The 15,446-nt window shown below is 36.9% G+C and overlaps 1 protein-coding gene across 2 annotated transcripts in view; it reads right to left on the reverse strand.

Annotated features, from left to right (window-relative positions):
- The window catches only part of LOC102225091 (rho GTPase-activating protein 7-like), an 82,954-nt gene that overhangs the window by 28,262 nt on the left and 39,246 nt on the right, over nt 1-15,446 (reverse strand). Inside the window, exon 1 of one of the 2 annotated variants that reach the window (XM_023342884.1) lies at nt 4,463-4,604. The exons of the other annotated variant lie outside the window; for it this stretch is intronic. Coding sequence (XP_023198652.1) covers nt 4,463-4,475 — 13 coding nt within the window. The 5' untranslated portion in view covers nt 4,476-4,604. Of the gene's footprint in view, nt 1-4,462; nt 4,605-15,446 lie in introns of those variants that run through there. 2 annotated transcript variants of the gene reach the window in all.

Here is a 15,446-nt window from a genome sequence, read left to right on the forward strand (position 1 = left end):
TCGGACATTCTTCACTGTAAACCTCAACCTCAATAAATAAAGCTGGAGTATGGGAAGGTGCAAAGAAAACTTAACAGAAAATCACAGCAAAAATGTTTTCTGTTCATCATTCCATTCAAAACCTATGAACTCGATCGCAGCAAGCCTTTATTAGCTGTATTTAAGTCATTAAAATAATGGGAACGCAACATTACTGCTCATTTCTACGACCTGACCAACAAAGTAACTTTTTCTAAATGCTTCAAGATGACAGTTCAACCAAATCTGAAGTCACTTCTAAATATTTGTTCAACTTTTGCTTTCATATTTCCTATCGAAAAGTTTTCAAACATCAATACATGTGTGAGTGTAAATCCTGAAACTTTAATAAAGCAAACATTATGGATTAAATAAATTTGTCTTAAAAGCAGAGAAGGGATTGCTGCTACTGCTAGTGGTTTTCCTATGTTTGTTGTACAGTTGTGTCTCAATTACTGCTCTGTGTCTGTTGTTTTTTCAGCAATTGGCATGTTTTAGAGTTTGTATAATTTAGTTAATGAGTATTCAATTACCAAATTAGTTGACGATTATTTGAATAATTGATTAATTGTTTCAGGCCTAGTTTTGATTTTGTTTCATTACAGAACCCACACACGTTCTCGCCTCTCCCTCAGCTGGCGGGTTTCGCCAGATTAGCTCATAGTCATTCCTGAACACTGTTGCCCTCTGTTGCTAACAACACTGTCAGTCCTGAACCTGTGCGCCAGCAGAAAGACAACTTCCCTTAGTTTGGATAAACGTACTCCAGTTACTGAGAAACTATTTGGAGGGATAGCAGCGGCTTTTTATAGAAACATATCAGACAATCTAGAAAGCAGCTACTGAATAAAGGTATCAGAAGTCAAAGCAAAGCTAAAGTATATCAAGATTAAATTTCCTTGATTTAATTGTTAATTTTAACTGATTTTTGTTCTCAGGTGTTAAATGATTGTTTCTCTCTACTGGTGATCTTAAAAGCTGAGTTTAGTGTAACATCTGGATCACCTGAATGAATGAACTTCTGCCTTCACTATTATTGCAACCAAGTCTAAAAATCTTACACTTCTCTTTGATAAGGGCAGTCAATGCTCAATCTACAAAAATCAATCCTTCATTTGACTAAAATTAGCCATTTCTAAGCAAAGAAGCTGGAAAATCTTCAGAGAGTTTGGTCATTGTTGTTATTTCAATTGTACTAAAATATTTGCACTAGAAACTAAAAAATACGTTTGGTGATTTGGTATTTTTGCAACGATTAGACAAAACCGACCCTCATGATGCTGCCACCCCCAGACATCACAGTCTGGGGTACCACAGGGGTGGCAGACATCACAGTCTGCCACCCCAGACTGTGATGTCTGTGGTACTGTGATGATTATTGATGATTATTATGGCCAAACACTTTCACTGTGGTAAAATTCCACGGTGTGCACTTGTAAACTGCAATCTGACATTTCATCTTTCTTTTGGAGTTGTGGCTTCTTCCTTACTGAGCGGCCTTTCAGCCCTAGTCAGTACTGGAGACATTTCACTGTGGAAAGTGACTCTGTTTTACCGGCTTCAGCCAGAATTTAGTTAGCAACACCTGTTAGGACATCACTGCTGTCCATCATATAGAAGAAAAACAGGCCCACAGCAACATGGGTCCTCCACCATACTAAGTATGTGCTTCCATCTTGAAATTGGACCATTCCTAACTTGTGTTTTTACAATAAGGACATAAAAATTACAACAACAGTGTCTCTGTATGTGATACAAACCAAGACTTGGAACATTTTTGACCTTTGTATATAATAGTTTCCATTATGTAAGCAATAAAAAACTAAACTATGCAGAAAATGGAGAGTTATTCATTTTCTAAGCCGTTGTATGTTAATGATTTGTCATTTACACAAGTGATTATTCTGTCCTTATTGGACCTCAGTCTTTCTCACTAATTAGTTTCATTTTCTTTGAGTAGCAGAAAATTATAAAGCTTAGCTTCTGCTTAGCTTCTGCTAAGCTGGATAACCAATAAATATTTGTTTTCCTTTGGCTGTGATAAAACCTGAAACATCCAGGGACGCCTCTTCATCGTGACAAAACATTTTATGGTTTGCAGGGTATATGCCAGGATTTATTAGGCTGTATTTTCCTCTCAGATACTTCCAAGTAATAACTACTTTCTTTGGACCATCTGTTATGATGATAATGTACCTAAAACGTCAGCTCTTCATCTGGTTGTTTAATGAACTGCATGTGCTTTTTAATAGAATAGCTTGTTGCTCATTAACTATTAAGGTGAAAAAAAAGTCCTCTGTTGGTCTGACAATACTTTTAAATGAATTATGATTAATTTAACTTTGAAGATGGATGAGGCAATATTTTTTCTGAGACGACTTGCTGGACCTTGTTTTAGGAAACTTTATAAATCCACTGGGTAATTTAGATTTTACTGTAGATAGGAATTTTTTTTTACTGTTATAACTCTCTATAAAAGGCCCTAATATGTCTTCACTGAAAAGCTTTCATCCAGTCTTTATTGTTCATGACTGATTTAAAGGTGACCTATTATACTTTCTTGAACAGGTTAGGACAGGCTATACAAAACATGTTTATGACATTTTCTGCACAAAATCATTCCTAGAAAATGAATGATTTTCAGCCTGGTCAGTTTTGACTTTTAGAGCTTTTTCAGAGTGAACTGTTTTACCACGCTCCCTAACTTTCACATTACAGCCACACATGACAACGGCTTCAAACAGATGTGCAATTATATAACCATGCCTCTTTGAAAAGCAAAAGTGAAGTTTGATGCAAAACCAACAGGGATGCAGCAAGTGGTTTCTGGATAGAAAGCCAACAAGAAAACACTTGTCTTTTCCAGCAGCCATTGTACAGCGCATACAGCGGTAAAAGCAGCTATGCTGGAGCTCAGCTTGGGTCGCAAGGTAACAGCGCAGCGGCCATTGATCATTAGGTTTTCCTGACACAAAAAAAGACATTTTTGCCAAATAAACAGCCTTTTTTAGTGCTTGGACTATTTTTAGAAGCAGTGAATCCAAATGAAAGTACAAAAATGTGTAAAAAGTGAATGTTGTAACAATCCTCCTTTCATACAAAAAAGCCCCGCAGCTATTCCTAAGATAAACAACTAGTTTGGCAAATTTTAATTTATTGCTTGTCTAATCCAGACAGTGGCAAAATTATACATACAGATTTACGCATTCATTCATAGTGACAAAGGTTTTAGAGCATCCTACGTTCACAAGGACTATGAACTGACACTTTTCTGCCGTTTGTTGCTTTCCATATGTCGAGCCCGTTCTAAGGAAACAAGAGCGGAGGAGTAACTCGATGACTTTTTGTTATCCAGTTTCTTTGATAGAAAGAAAAAGACAAAAACAAACAAGCATGCAACTGGAAATGATTTTGAAAAGCGTATTTTAATTTACCATGAGACTAAATAATTAATTATTTATCACAACAATCCTACCTGAGATTGGTAATTCCTGTGAATACTGGAGGTCCACTGTACCCGTTTTTTATGGAAGGTAAACTTCCACAACATTGGCCATCATAATAAACATTCCATTTTAAAACGCCAATGTGCTCCAGAACCTGCATTTCCAATGATCATATAATTACGAAATTTGACATTTCAAACATAAATTTGCTTAATGGAAACACAGCAAAACTGCCAAATAAACCACAAGTCACAAGGTCAACAACCGGATGTTGCCACTAACTACGAAGAAGACGATGACAACAGGAAGTAGTTGGAGATTCACGGCAGGTCATTTTCTTTAATGACTTATCACGTGAACAAATGTATTCACATGTGATTTTAATTGCGTTTCTTATTTAACGACGACACAGCAGTTGCATGATTGTGATTGTTTTGACTGGAATATTGACAAAGTTTTGCACACATTTGTAACGGAAGTGCAGCTAGTATTATTTCAATCATTTCAGATATTTACAGCAACTCATGAAGCAAAAAGCTGACCTAAAGATTCCCCCAATGAAAAAGATTCCAACCACTGGATTTAAAATCATCTACAAATACAAAACAAAGTCTTCTTAAAATTAACATTTTAAAGAAACCCACACACATTCAGCCTGAATCCTACACTCTCACTGCCCATAAAAAAACCTTTTATTCCAGCAGAGTTCAAAGCTGCAGCCTTCGTATTTCTAGGCCTACAACCTTCACACAATAACGTTCCTCACATTCTTGTGTCTCATGAATCAAAAGCCACGTTATGCCACAAATACCAATTCAAGAGTCTTACTTACATCATAAGTTTTTTAATTTAAATCAACCCTTTAAAGCTCAATCAGTTACTCGTTACAGCCAATCGTCTCCTTAATGAGGACTGTCAAGCAGTAATTAATTGTTAATTGCCATCAATGAAGCAACATAATGAAGGATTTTATGTCCTTGCATCATTCACATACTCACTTTTGATCAACATTGTCTTTCTGAAGGAAATTCAACAGGTTTCCATGTCCAATACAAACAAAAGTCAAAGTTTATAAGACGTTAAATCCGAATGGGGAAATAAATCCAGAGATGTCAGAAACGGTACATTCCAGTTGCGCTGCTCATGTTGGGCATCATGTTAATGAAATCATTGTTGAAGATTTTCCCCTTTTCCCTACCACTCCCCTTCCTCTGGCCTGGACTGGACCATCTGAGCCCTGGGAGAGGGTTGGGAGGGGAACTTCCTAAAAATAACCAAATAGAGCGCTTCAGTGGACATGTGAGAGGTTGCCTGAGGAGACTGGGAATACTTTCAAACTGAGACATGGAGAAAAAGTGACTGGTAGGAAGGGTGAATGTGGGAGATAAAATCTGTGAAATGCTGTTGACTTGGAGCAATTAATGAATTCCAGAGTGACTGGGATTTGGTCCAGGAATGACCTCTGGGTGGGCAGAAGCTGGATGTTTTTATGTTGTCTTTTCAAAATAAACTGTCAGGGTCCATACACAATTCCCATTTTCATGCATTTTCCCCTGTTTTCACTTCTATCATCGGTACAGATAAGGACAGCGCAATAAATAAAGAACAATATATATCACAACAGACATGTGATCAGTATCAACAGATAGTACTTTGACAGTATATTAAATATAGAATATGAACTAAATTCCGATCCAGAATCACACAGCATTCTGGGGGATTTAGGCAGAGGAAAGGTTTTATCCGTTCAATGTCTAACAGCTAACTAAGCAAGGTTGGTGGTATCAACTAACTCACTCACTCTTTGGTTACTTAGCAACATTCTGCTGAGAAACAAGCAGTTCCAAGTTCCCCCTCAACTTTGGTTACCAAGCAACCAACTGTTACGTAACTTGTGCAGCAGCAGTTTAAGGTTTCACAAGAAAGTCTCATAACTGTTTAAAAATAAAACTCAACACCGTGGAATTAAATTTGTGGATAAAAGAGTTTAATTATCAATTTAATTAGTCAATAATTATCAAAATTTACAATTAGCGATGTCAACTGATATGAAATAATATCTTGATACGTTTTTCAGACTAAACACACAAACATCTGAGCTCTAGTATGAGTCAACATCAATGATAAAACTGAGTTGACTTAAAATGTTTCTTTTTTTAAACAAACATAGATGTACTGAATTATAGATTTATTTTATAACTCTGTACCAGAACGGCACACTTAAGTACAGCAATAGTTTCACAAGCTTTGTCAAACATGTAAAAACAACACAACTTTAATTTGTACAGTCAGTGAGTGTGATTAGAAACATAACAGCCATTGTACAATAAATAATAAAGAAAATGAAACGGACAAAAACGTAGGTTTACTACATTGATAAACATTTAAAAATAAACTGCAACAAAGCTTCTTTAAAATGGTTCAGAAAGTAGAACTAGGAATGATACATAAAATGTAAAATAAATATAGCATGACGTCGCTCAGAGTGCAAAGCATAGAATTAGACTGAGCAGATCTGCCCGTACGCATCAGGCAAATTGTTGCAATATACAATCTAAAATTTTTTATCAATGCCAAGATTGATACCAATATTAATATCGGATTGCTGCATCTTAATTATCAAGTTCAGTTTTCAAAGTTTTCTAGCACCACATGTTGGAGATAAAAACAAAACAAATTAATGGAAATGATCAAACTCATTTTAATTTATCATGTGATTGATTGACTTATTGTTGGTGATTAATGTCTGGTGACAGTATTTTATATTCTACAACAGGGACAAGGTAAAGGTTTTGAAAAGTCTCTCTCTCTCTCTCACACACACACACACACACACACACACACACACACACACACACACACACACACACACACACACACACCCACACACACGCACACACACACCCCCACACGCCTACACGCACACACACACACACACACACACACGCACACACACACACACACACACACACACACACACACACCCACACACCCACACACGCACACACACCCACACACACACACTACACACCAGACTGGTTCAAGAGATCACTAACAAAAATATCTCCAATTTTGATAATATTAGTTAGCATATGAAATAGAAGCCAATATTTATTTCAATCACGCTGATCAATAACTCGTTACGCCATTAGGAATAATAAAGATTCACTACATTAAAACAATTTGAACTAATCATGTTAAGATCAATTGTCTTCATGCTCAAATTAAATGAATAAACACAATATACAAATAAAGTTATAAAAATTTTTGTCTTTTCATGTTTTTACCAGAAATGTTCCGTCTATGTATTCTAGCAAACAGAAATAGCTTTTGTAATTCTAATTGACCTAATAGAAGACAAGTTTAAGTCCTGATTTAACTTCAGACAGTTAGAAAAGAAAAATCTCTTTTTATTAAGTGTGTAAAAATATGTGATTTCAACTGTAAATGTTTTCCAAATTTAGGCTTTAAATCAAATGTTGGTTTGCACTTTATTATTAAACTGTGCAGTTTGAATATCAAGAACTTTCAAGCACTTTACAAACCTTGAAGACACCCAATAGAAATTCAAGCATGTTGAAAGATTTTTAAACATCAATGCAAAAGCTGCAAGATGTCAATGCAACGTAAGAATTTTAAACGGACAAAATAATCCGACTTTCTGCATCTGATCGAGAGGGATGAGGTCTTCCCATTTCCTAACACAGCATTAATCCTCAAGGTTTCATCTCAACTCGGACCAAGGAACAATTTCATCAGTAACGGCCTTTCATCTGACTCGTAGGTGTCTGATTATGGGATTTTAAATGGACATACCTCCCCCTGCGAGGAGCGGAGAGCAGTCTGTGGGATGCGCCACATTAACTCACAAGTGGAGGAGCAAAAAGAGGGAGTATGTAAACAATTAATGGACTTCTCTCAGCCTGCAGCATCATGGAGGGGAAAAGAGAGACAGATAAAGAGGTTAAAACTTTCCATCTCCTCCCTGATGGGAGCTCAGAAATCTCACAAAGTTGGCTGTTTTACAAAAAAAACATGTTTAAGGAGTCATATTTCATAAGAAATAGCCAAACTCGAACAGCAGGGTGTCTCTGAATAAGTTTATTCAAATGTTTACTCTCAGATTTTACATTTATAATTCATAAAAACATCTGGGATCTTCGACAGAACCAGCAATTCAGAGAAACGTCGGGGTGAACACACAGAGCTGAGATAAAGGTTTTCATGAATAATACAGTCTTTCCCAAACATTTTGATCACAAAGTAGTGCTTAAGTGTGATGCAGTTTTTAAAAAATCAAATATTAAATTGTGTCCACCTGAGTGCAAATTTACCTCTGAAGGCACCCAAGGTTTGGCAGAGAATAAAATTAAACAAACAGAAACCAAAACCAAACGAAAACCAAAAGGAGCAGCAGACGGATCAGGGAGGAAGTTCTGGAGAAGATTAGACCAGACATATGGTTCACAAATGACATCCTTAGCTTTAAACATCTCACAGATGGACAGCTGCAAACTGACAGACCTGGGAAAGAGCTGGTTAGTCAAATTTGTACCATTTGACTCATGGGTTATATTTAAGTGACTTACTATGGAAAATTAACTTTTTGTATGTTTTTATTCTTCCATCTCAATTGCTTCTAAAACTTGCTGCATTCTTGTTGGTTGTGCAGCAGGTTCTACTTCTGCTTTTCAAAAATGTATGGCTGTATAACTGCTCATCTGTTTGCAGCCATTTTCACATGTGAGTGTAAAGTTGAGCTGGGCATGGCCAGCAGCAGCTTATTTGGATTCAAAGTGACAAGAGGTCCTAAATCAGCTCTATCTGAAAGAAGCTCTAAATAGGCAGACTATAATCTCATTATTTAGATTGATCCTAAGATTTCATTATTTAGGAAAGATCCTATCCCATCCTGCTAGAGGAAGCATAGTAGATCACCTTTAAATAAGAATCAGGTACTCACAGAAATCCTGTGAGGCTCAAGCCCAGTTTAGTAAAATAATAAACCAGAGGTCTGGATTGGATATTTTGCAGCTTGTCAAAGACAATAGTTAAAAATAAGGACCAATGTTGCATTCCAGAGGCCGACCTGTTGTTCTGCCAACACAAAGGCTCTTCTGTCTCTCGGAGCACTACAGAAAAGTGCATTTCCTCTTCCCAAGCCACAGCCTGTCGGGCAGCAGCAGAGGAAGAGTCCAACAATACTCCCAGCGGATGGGAGTCGGTGTATGTGTGTGTTGTGGTGTTTGTGGGCGAGGCAGCTTCAACAGGAGAGGATTTGTTTACGCTCACAAGCTTCGGCCCGCTGCACGTTCACAGCTGCCTGTATGCATGCTGCCTGTGTGTTTGGGCTCCAATTTGGCATTTGTGAACGTGTCAGCGTGTGTGTGTGTTGTCTGAATCAAGCTTCAGAGACTCTGGTCCTGGTATTTCCGATGAAGCAGGAAAGGAAACACTCCTAAGCTGTGCTTCTCTGAATGTTAAAATCTAAAAGACCTGATACTGAATTGAAATTTTTTTTAATGTCTTGAGACATTAATATAGAGTTCATTTACTGAAGATAAAACAATAAAGAACCAAGTTTATCCTTTCATGTTTCATAAGCGACAGGACAAATAGAACCACAGAACCAGGGGTCACAGGTCAGAGCAAAGGGTCAAACAGGGTCCACTTGGACTACAGTTGTAATCAGATGTTTGTTCCTGTGAGCAGATAATAAAAACACTCAAAAGCTAATATAATTCACTGACTCACTTAAAAACATCTAGAGGTTTGTCACACAGAGTGACGTATTTCCACCGTTTATCACAACAAATTAAACTCTAAAAATGACCCTAGATTCAATCTGTCCGAAAATATTATATTTAAAAATATTGTTGAAAGCGATGTTGCGTTATGACCAAATTCTCTTTTTTTCTAAGCATGGAACCAAGAAGAATCCCAACAGATTTACTTTCACAAGTGGAGCATTGCAGCTTTCACTATAATGCTCCTGTTGATATATAGAAAATAAACTACCTGAAGCACTTTGTGCTTCCTTCTACAGAGATGCTGACTTATGGTGTTTTCACTCCTCAGAGTCCGATGGACTCTGTTCTACTGGAGACCAAAATTGCAACATTTATTATGGTTCACTTTCACACTGCAGTGTGTCAAACGAACACACCTGTTCACCTCCTCACCACTGGTGGCGCTGCATCAAAAATCACTGAAGGAAACACAACAAAAACTTCTGGACAAGACACTGACCGCAACTTCTGTCTTCACAAAATGCAACCAAAATGGAGCAGCATCAGATTTCAGTGGTTGTAGGATTTCTCTTTTGTCATTGGCAAAAGACCATAAGCTATTTCTCCCACTAGCACTAGATGTGTGTTTGTTTTTGCTGTATTTGCCCAGAATGCTCTGCTCTGTAGTTTGCTTCCTGCTCTTGGAGCGGAGTCCGGTCTGCTTGGTATTCACATATACTTTTGAACTGCACCAGAGTTCACTGCAACCGAACTGAGATCTGGGTTTGCAGGTGGACCAGAGTTTGATTTACGCATTCACACCTTCCCAAATAAAGCAGACTCAACAGGGCTGGGGTGAATGCATCCTTTGACACACAAGACTTGGTACCACCCCACATAGCCAAAGGTACCAAAAGTTGGTTGTACTGTGTTTGGTTGACCAGCAAACTACCCTTACAAGATCCTGTTGAGAATAAATAATTCTGTTTTCCTTCTATCTCTGTTAGCTAATTGCTAAGCTAAAGCTAAAAGAAATGACATGTTAGGAAACACCCTCAAAGCTAAGATTACAGGATACTAGGAGCGAGATTACGCCCTATTTGGGGCGCAACTTAGATAGAAGCTAACAAAGGAGATCACAACCTCTTCATGGACGCCATTTTTGTCTGTTACCGCCTAAAGGTGGCAGATCATAATGGACCAGCTGTATTTTGGTATTAATAAATGGAAATTATAAATTCAACTCACTGACTCTTCTGTAACCTCATACATCAAGAACTCAGCAGGGAAAACGGATAATTCTCCACAAACCCCTCAGAGAATCTATGGACTGCTGTCAAGAGGAAGATGAAAGAAGTAACGGCAGATCGTTGGCTTCCTGATCACCTCAGCAGAACCACAGTCCCACATTTCTATTAAAATATATTTTTATTAATCAAATTTAAATAAAATAAACCCTTCAAATATATCAATCTGTGTGTAGTGAACCACTTATTGTTTACATTCTTATTTACTAAGATGTACCTGTTTATAGACACATCCCCACTAACATCTTCAGCTTCCTTTATCTTCAGCAGTCTCCACACTGAGATTTTAGTCAGAGGATGAAGCCAAACGCTGCAACCAGAGCCAACAGTCCCAGTTGGTGCTTAACAGAACTTGGAGCCGAAACGGTGCTGGAAACCCGGTAATAGCCTCTTTCAGCGGGATGCCAGGAGCTCGGCTGACCCATGGCACCGTCCCCGGCTTTTCATTCGCTGGCCAAAACAAAGCACCTCATGAAAAAAAAAACTTTATTTGCAGCAGAATGTCAGCGAGTACAGTTCTGCTGCTCAGCTGGGATACAATGGCTGCTAGACTGTGTCAGCACATCTGCCAGGATATCTAGCAGGATATCTATTTACTTGTAGCAATTACAGCCAAAGTTTCAGTCGTCTAGTCTTGCATATTTGCTGTCCAAGCCGATGCACAGCATTAGCTTCCTCAATAAAGGAAACTGTTTTCCTTCTTTAATCCCAGTTCCACTAACAAACACATCCAGACGTTCACATTTGCCCCGATCTCATACCTTTGTCTCCGACTTATCGGCTGGTAATTCATCAAAAAGGAACCACAGCTGACAATATGGTAATGTTTGGGTCTTAGCATGGAAATGGGGATGAACTCCAGGAGAAGATAACTACATGGTAAGAAGAAAGCAATCCATCATATAAATCCCCAACCAGCCGTTTCTGCTTGTTATGTCAACAACAGAGGAGATGGAGTAGAATATTGCAACAAACAGTTGCCTTCATTCAGTTAACTGGCTTCAAACTTTATATTAACCAATGTTTTTAGCTGTTCTTGTTGTGTTTTTCTGTTTATTCATAAGTTAATAGTCAACTTGATATAATAAATGAACATCTTAATATACAAAGCTTGGAAGCAGGTGATAAACAATGAAAGTTTTTTTAAGGCTTCAGCTAATAATTATTTTAGTAAACAATTATTCTAACAATTACATTAGATGGATAAAACCACATAAGCCTTTTTATGCAATATTAGAAGTACTTTAAAATATGCATTAAACAAAGCAATTTCTTTTTCAAATGTGAAAATAAACATTTTAACTACTAACATACAACAACAGAATTTCTTTAGTGGATGCTTGATCATTTGTGGTACAGGATTTATCTACAGCTAAAAAATACTTCTAACATAAGCATGTGAAAATCTCAACCCATTGTGCTCGACTTAGGGCTAATCTGTTGATTATTTATTTTTTTCAATTATTTGATTAATAATTGCATTGTAAAAGGTGCTTAAAATGAAGCTCAGATTATGAACATGAAGAGTTTGGGGTAAAATATGTTAACAGTCAAAGGTTTTATTTTATCTTGCATGCAAAACGTATAATTTTTTTATGCAGTTTTGACTTAAATACTGCTCTGGCTGTGATTTTCTGTCAGGAAAATTGCTTTTATTTACAGTCTGTATACTTTAGTTAATGATTAATTGATTATGAAATTAGTTGACAATTGTTTCAATAATTGATTAATCAGTTAATCGTTTCAGCCTTAGTGTTTTTGTTCCACAGAAAAGATTTTACATCATTAAATAAATGCTAAAGTCAGACATTAGCTTGAGTAAGTAAAAACATGCAGTTCTCAAATGGTGATTTTATTTATTAGTGGAAGAAAAACCAAGATGTTTGTGAAAATATATTTAGATGTTTACAGAAATAACAAATGAATGGTGACTATCCACATTTCTAGTTCAGTTTCATTAGCCACAGCTGGGCCTAGTTAATGGACCCGTCTGACAACACGAAGCAGGCTAAAAGATACAAAAAAGCAAAATATCGGAAAATTAATTGTCCCATATTTCCAATTAAATGCATATTTTAATGAATTTAAGAAATGAAAGGCCTTCATTTTAGATGCAAAAACTTAAGAATGCACAGAGATCCTGACCTAATTATGTGTTGACATAGAAATACATTTAAAAATGGCAAGACAGCAGCCCTCAAGAGCTGGGGTTCCTTATTGTAAAAGAATTTAAAGCTACTGCTAAATCCTTGTAGACTTTTGGCAGTTTCTGTGGATGGTTTTGCAATGAAAATGAGAGTAAAAAAAAACATTAGTAGAGATTGAAAACCAAAATAGTTTATCTTATTTATTTCATCCACTTTTAATTCATCATCTTCAATATTATTATTTATTTTTATTTATGCTACATCCCAGGTGCCCTATAAATAAACTCCATCTTGTTGCTCAATCAAGACTGGCTTCGTTTCCCAGTGTCAACGGTAAATGTATGCTACTGTTACAGGATCAGACGTTCCTGTCGGGAAATCCCACTGCAACACACATCCAATCAGGTCCGTCCAACTATTTTACTTAAAATGGAACAATGTGCCCCTTAACAAAACAAACCTCACCTTGAACAGTGGTCCAGTCTAATTCTGGCTCCAGCACAAAGAGTTCCCTCCAAAACAGCTGAACTATAGGGTCAAACCCAACCAGTGGTGATCAAATACTCAGTTAACAAAAGATATTAAAGCTTGTATGTATAATTTTGAGACTATTTAGATTATTATTAGTTAGTAATTAGTAATTATTAGTTATTGTCATGACTGATTGATTAAATCGAATTATAATTTAACCACAAGTCTTTAATACAATGTTAGAAATACATTAAAAGATGCAAATAAATAAATTCATTAATAAAGATCTCATTACCTAAAATCCAACAACACAGCATTCCTTTGGTAAAACTAAGCTAGTTGAGTTTTGGGTAAAATGTTTTGACAGACAAATGTGTTTTTATATCAGTGTAGATCAATACAGAGCAGGGGGAAGTTGTCAAACTTTGTGTTTACGCCACAGCAGGGGCATCATTGATAACTTAAATGGAATCATTTCATTTCGTTGTTTATAACGAGTTACTGGGGCTGCAGTCTGTGCTTTTTGTCAATGCGGAGAAAAACTTTGTGTATTTATCTGCTTAATATGTGATGGAGCGATGTCTGTTCAGCTTGTTGTTTGTTAATAAAGCAGAATACAAATTCAATTCAATTGAATATCTCATTAGAATGACAAAAATAGATTATGGTGGGATATTTTTATTTTTTTTATATCAGTCAAAATGATGAGAATTTTAGAGCAACCTATGACCTGGACAGACAATATAACTGATGAGAAATTCAGTTTACCTCATTGCATAATTACTAGGAGCATTCTCATGATGAGCTAAATGGAAAAAAGTAGGAATAAAAACCAGTGCATCTACAGTATATATACATATGTAAAAACATTCAAGAGCTGAGGGAACAACATGAAAAACTGACAGGACAAAGAGGAGGAATGGAGCCATCGCCCTCTGTAGTAGCTGCCATCAGGTGGTATGTGATTCTGAAACTCATCTTAGTGTTTTATCCAAACTCAAACTGCAGAAGGAGGATCAAAGCAGACCTTTATTAAGCAGATTTGACATAAAATTTTATTTCTGGACAAAGTCCATCTAGAGTCTAAAAGACAAAAGGAACCTTCTATTACTGAAGTACTTCAGTCTCCTTACAGACCTTAAAGGACACATGATGTGCAAAATTAACTTTTTAAATATCGTTGTACTTCCATTTGGGTTCTAAAAACAGCCCAAGCACTTAAAAAAGACAATAAGTTAATATTTTTTGGTGCCAAATGAAAAAAACCCAACAAAAACAAAAAACTCCCGAATACTTAATCACAATGCGCCATTACCTAGCAACCCAAGCAGAGCTCTAGCATGTTTGGTCAGCTGGTTTTACCACTGTATGCGCTGTGCTATGACTGCTATAAAAACAAGTGTTTCATTGTTGGCCTATTATTTAGAAAACACTTGGTACATTCTTGCTGATTGTGCAGGAGGCTCAACTTCTGGTTTTCAAAGACATACAATTGTATAACTGTGCATCTGTTTTCAGGTATTTTCAGTGAGTGTAAATGTTGAGTTGGGGGGCGTGGCCAGCAGCAGCTTATTTAAATTTAAAGTGACAAGAGGCCCTAAAACAGTTCATTCTGAAAGGAGCTCAAAATAGACAGACCTGAGCAGACTGGAATTTCATTGTCTAAGAATGATTTTGTGCAAAAAATAAGATGTACATGTTTTGTATAATCTGTAGACCTTTCCTAACCTGTTCTAGGAAGCATAATAGGTCACCTTTAACAACCTTACTGGCATTAAGTCCAGTTATTCCCAGTTTATCCAGACAGAAATCCCCCTCTCCTCCCTACATGATCTCATGAGTGTCTGTGGGATTTCCTCTCTCTCTGTTCCAGTTCCGTCTCCTGTGAAGGTGTGTTGTGTTTGTGTGTCACACCGACACTCATTCTTCTGGAAGTTATTTTCTGAGCAGAAAATTACCGTCAAATTGACATTAAAAGCCCGCCTGCAAGAGCCGTTACCCCCTTCCCTCCTACTCCATTTATGGAAACTCAATGTTTCTCCACTGCGATGTGATTAGTGAATGACATGAAATGTGAAGAGACGCTGAAAAGAAGAAGAAGAAAAAAAAAAGACACCAAGCGTGTCCTTTGCAGGCACACACAAGGAGGAGATGTATGTGAGGGTTTATTTTTAGCCAGAGAAGGATTTAATACAAACAGAAAAGCAGCTGGGTAGAATTTCCTCCAGTGTACCAGAGTTAGTGACTAGACGACATGAAAAATGTGTGTGTTTTAAGAAAGGGATGAATAAAAGCTGTTGACACTAAGTACAAAGATCGGAGTCCACT

Source organism: Xiphophorus maculatus, chromosome 11, assembly GCF_002775205.1.
Source record: "Xiphophorus maculatus strain JP 163 A chromosome 11, X_maculatus-5.0-male, whole genome shotgun sequence".
NCBI classification, from domain to species: domain Eukaryota; kingdom Metazoa; phylum Chordata; class Actinopteri; order Cyprinodontiformes; family Poeciliidae; genus Xiphophorus; species Xiphophorus maculatus.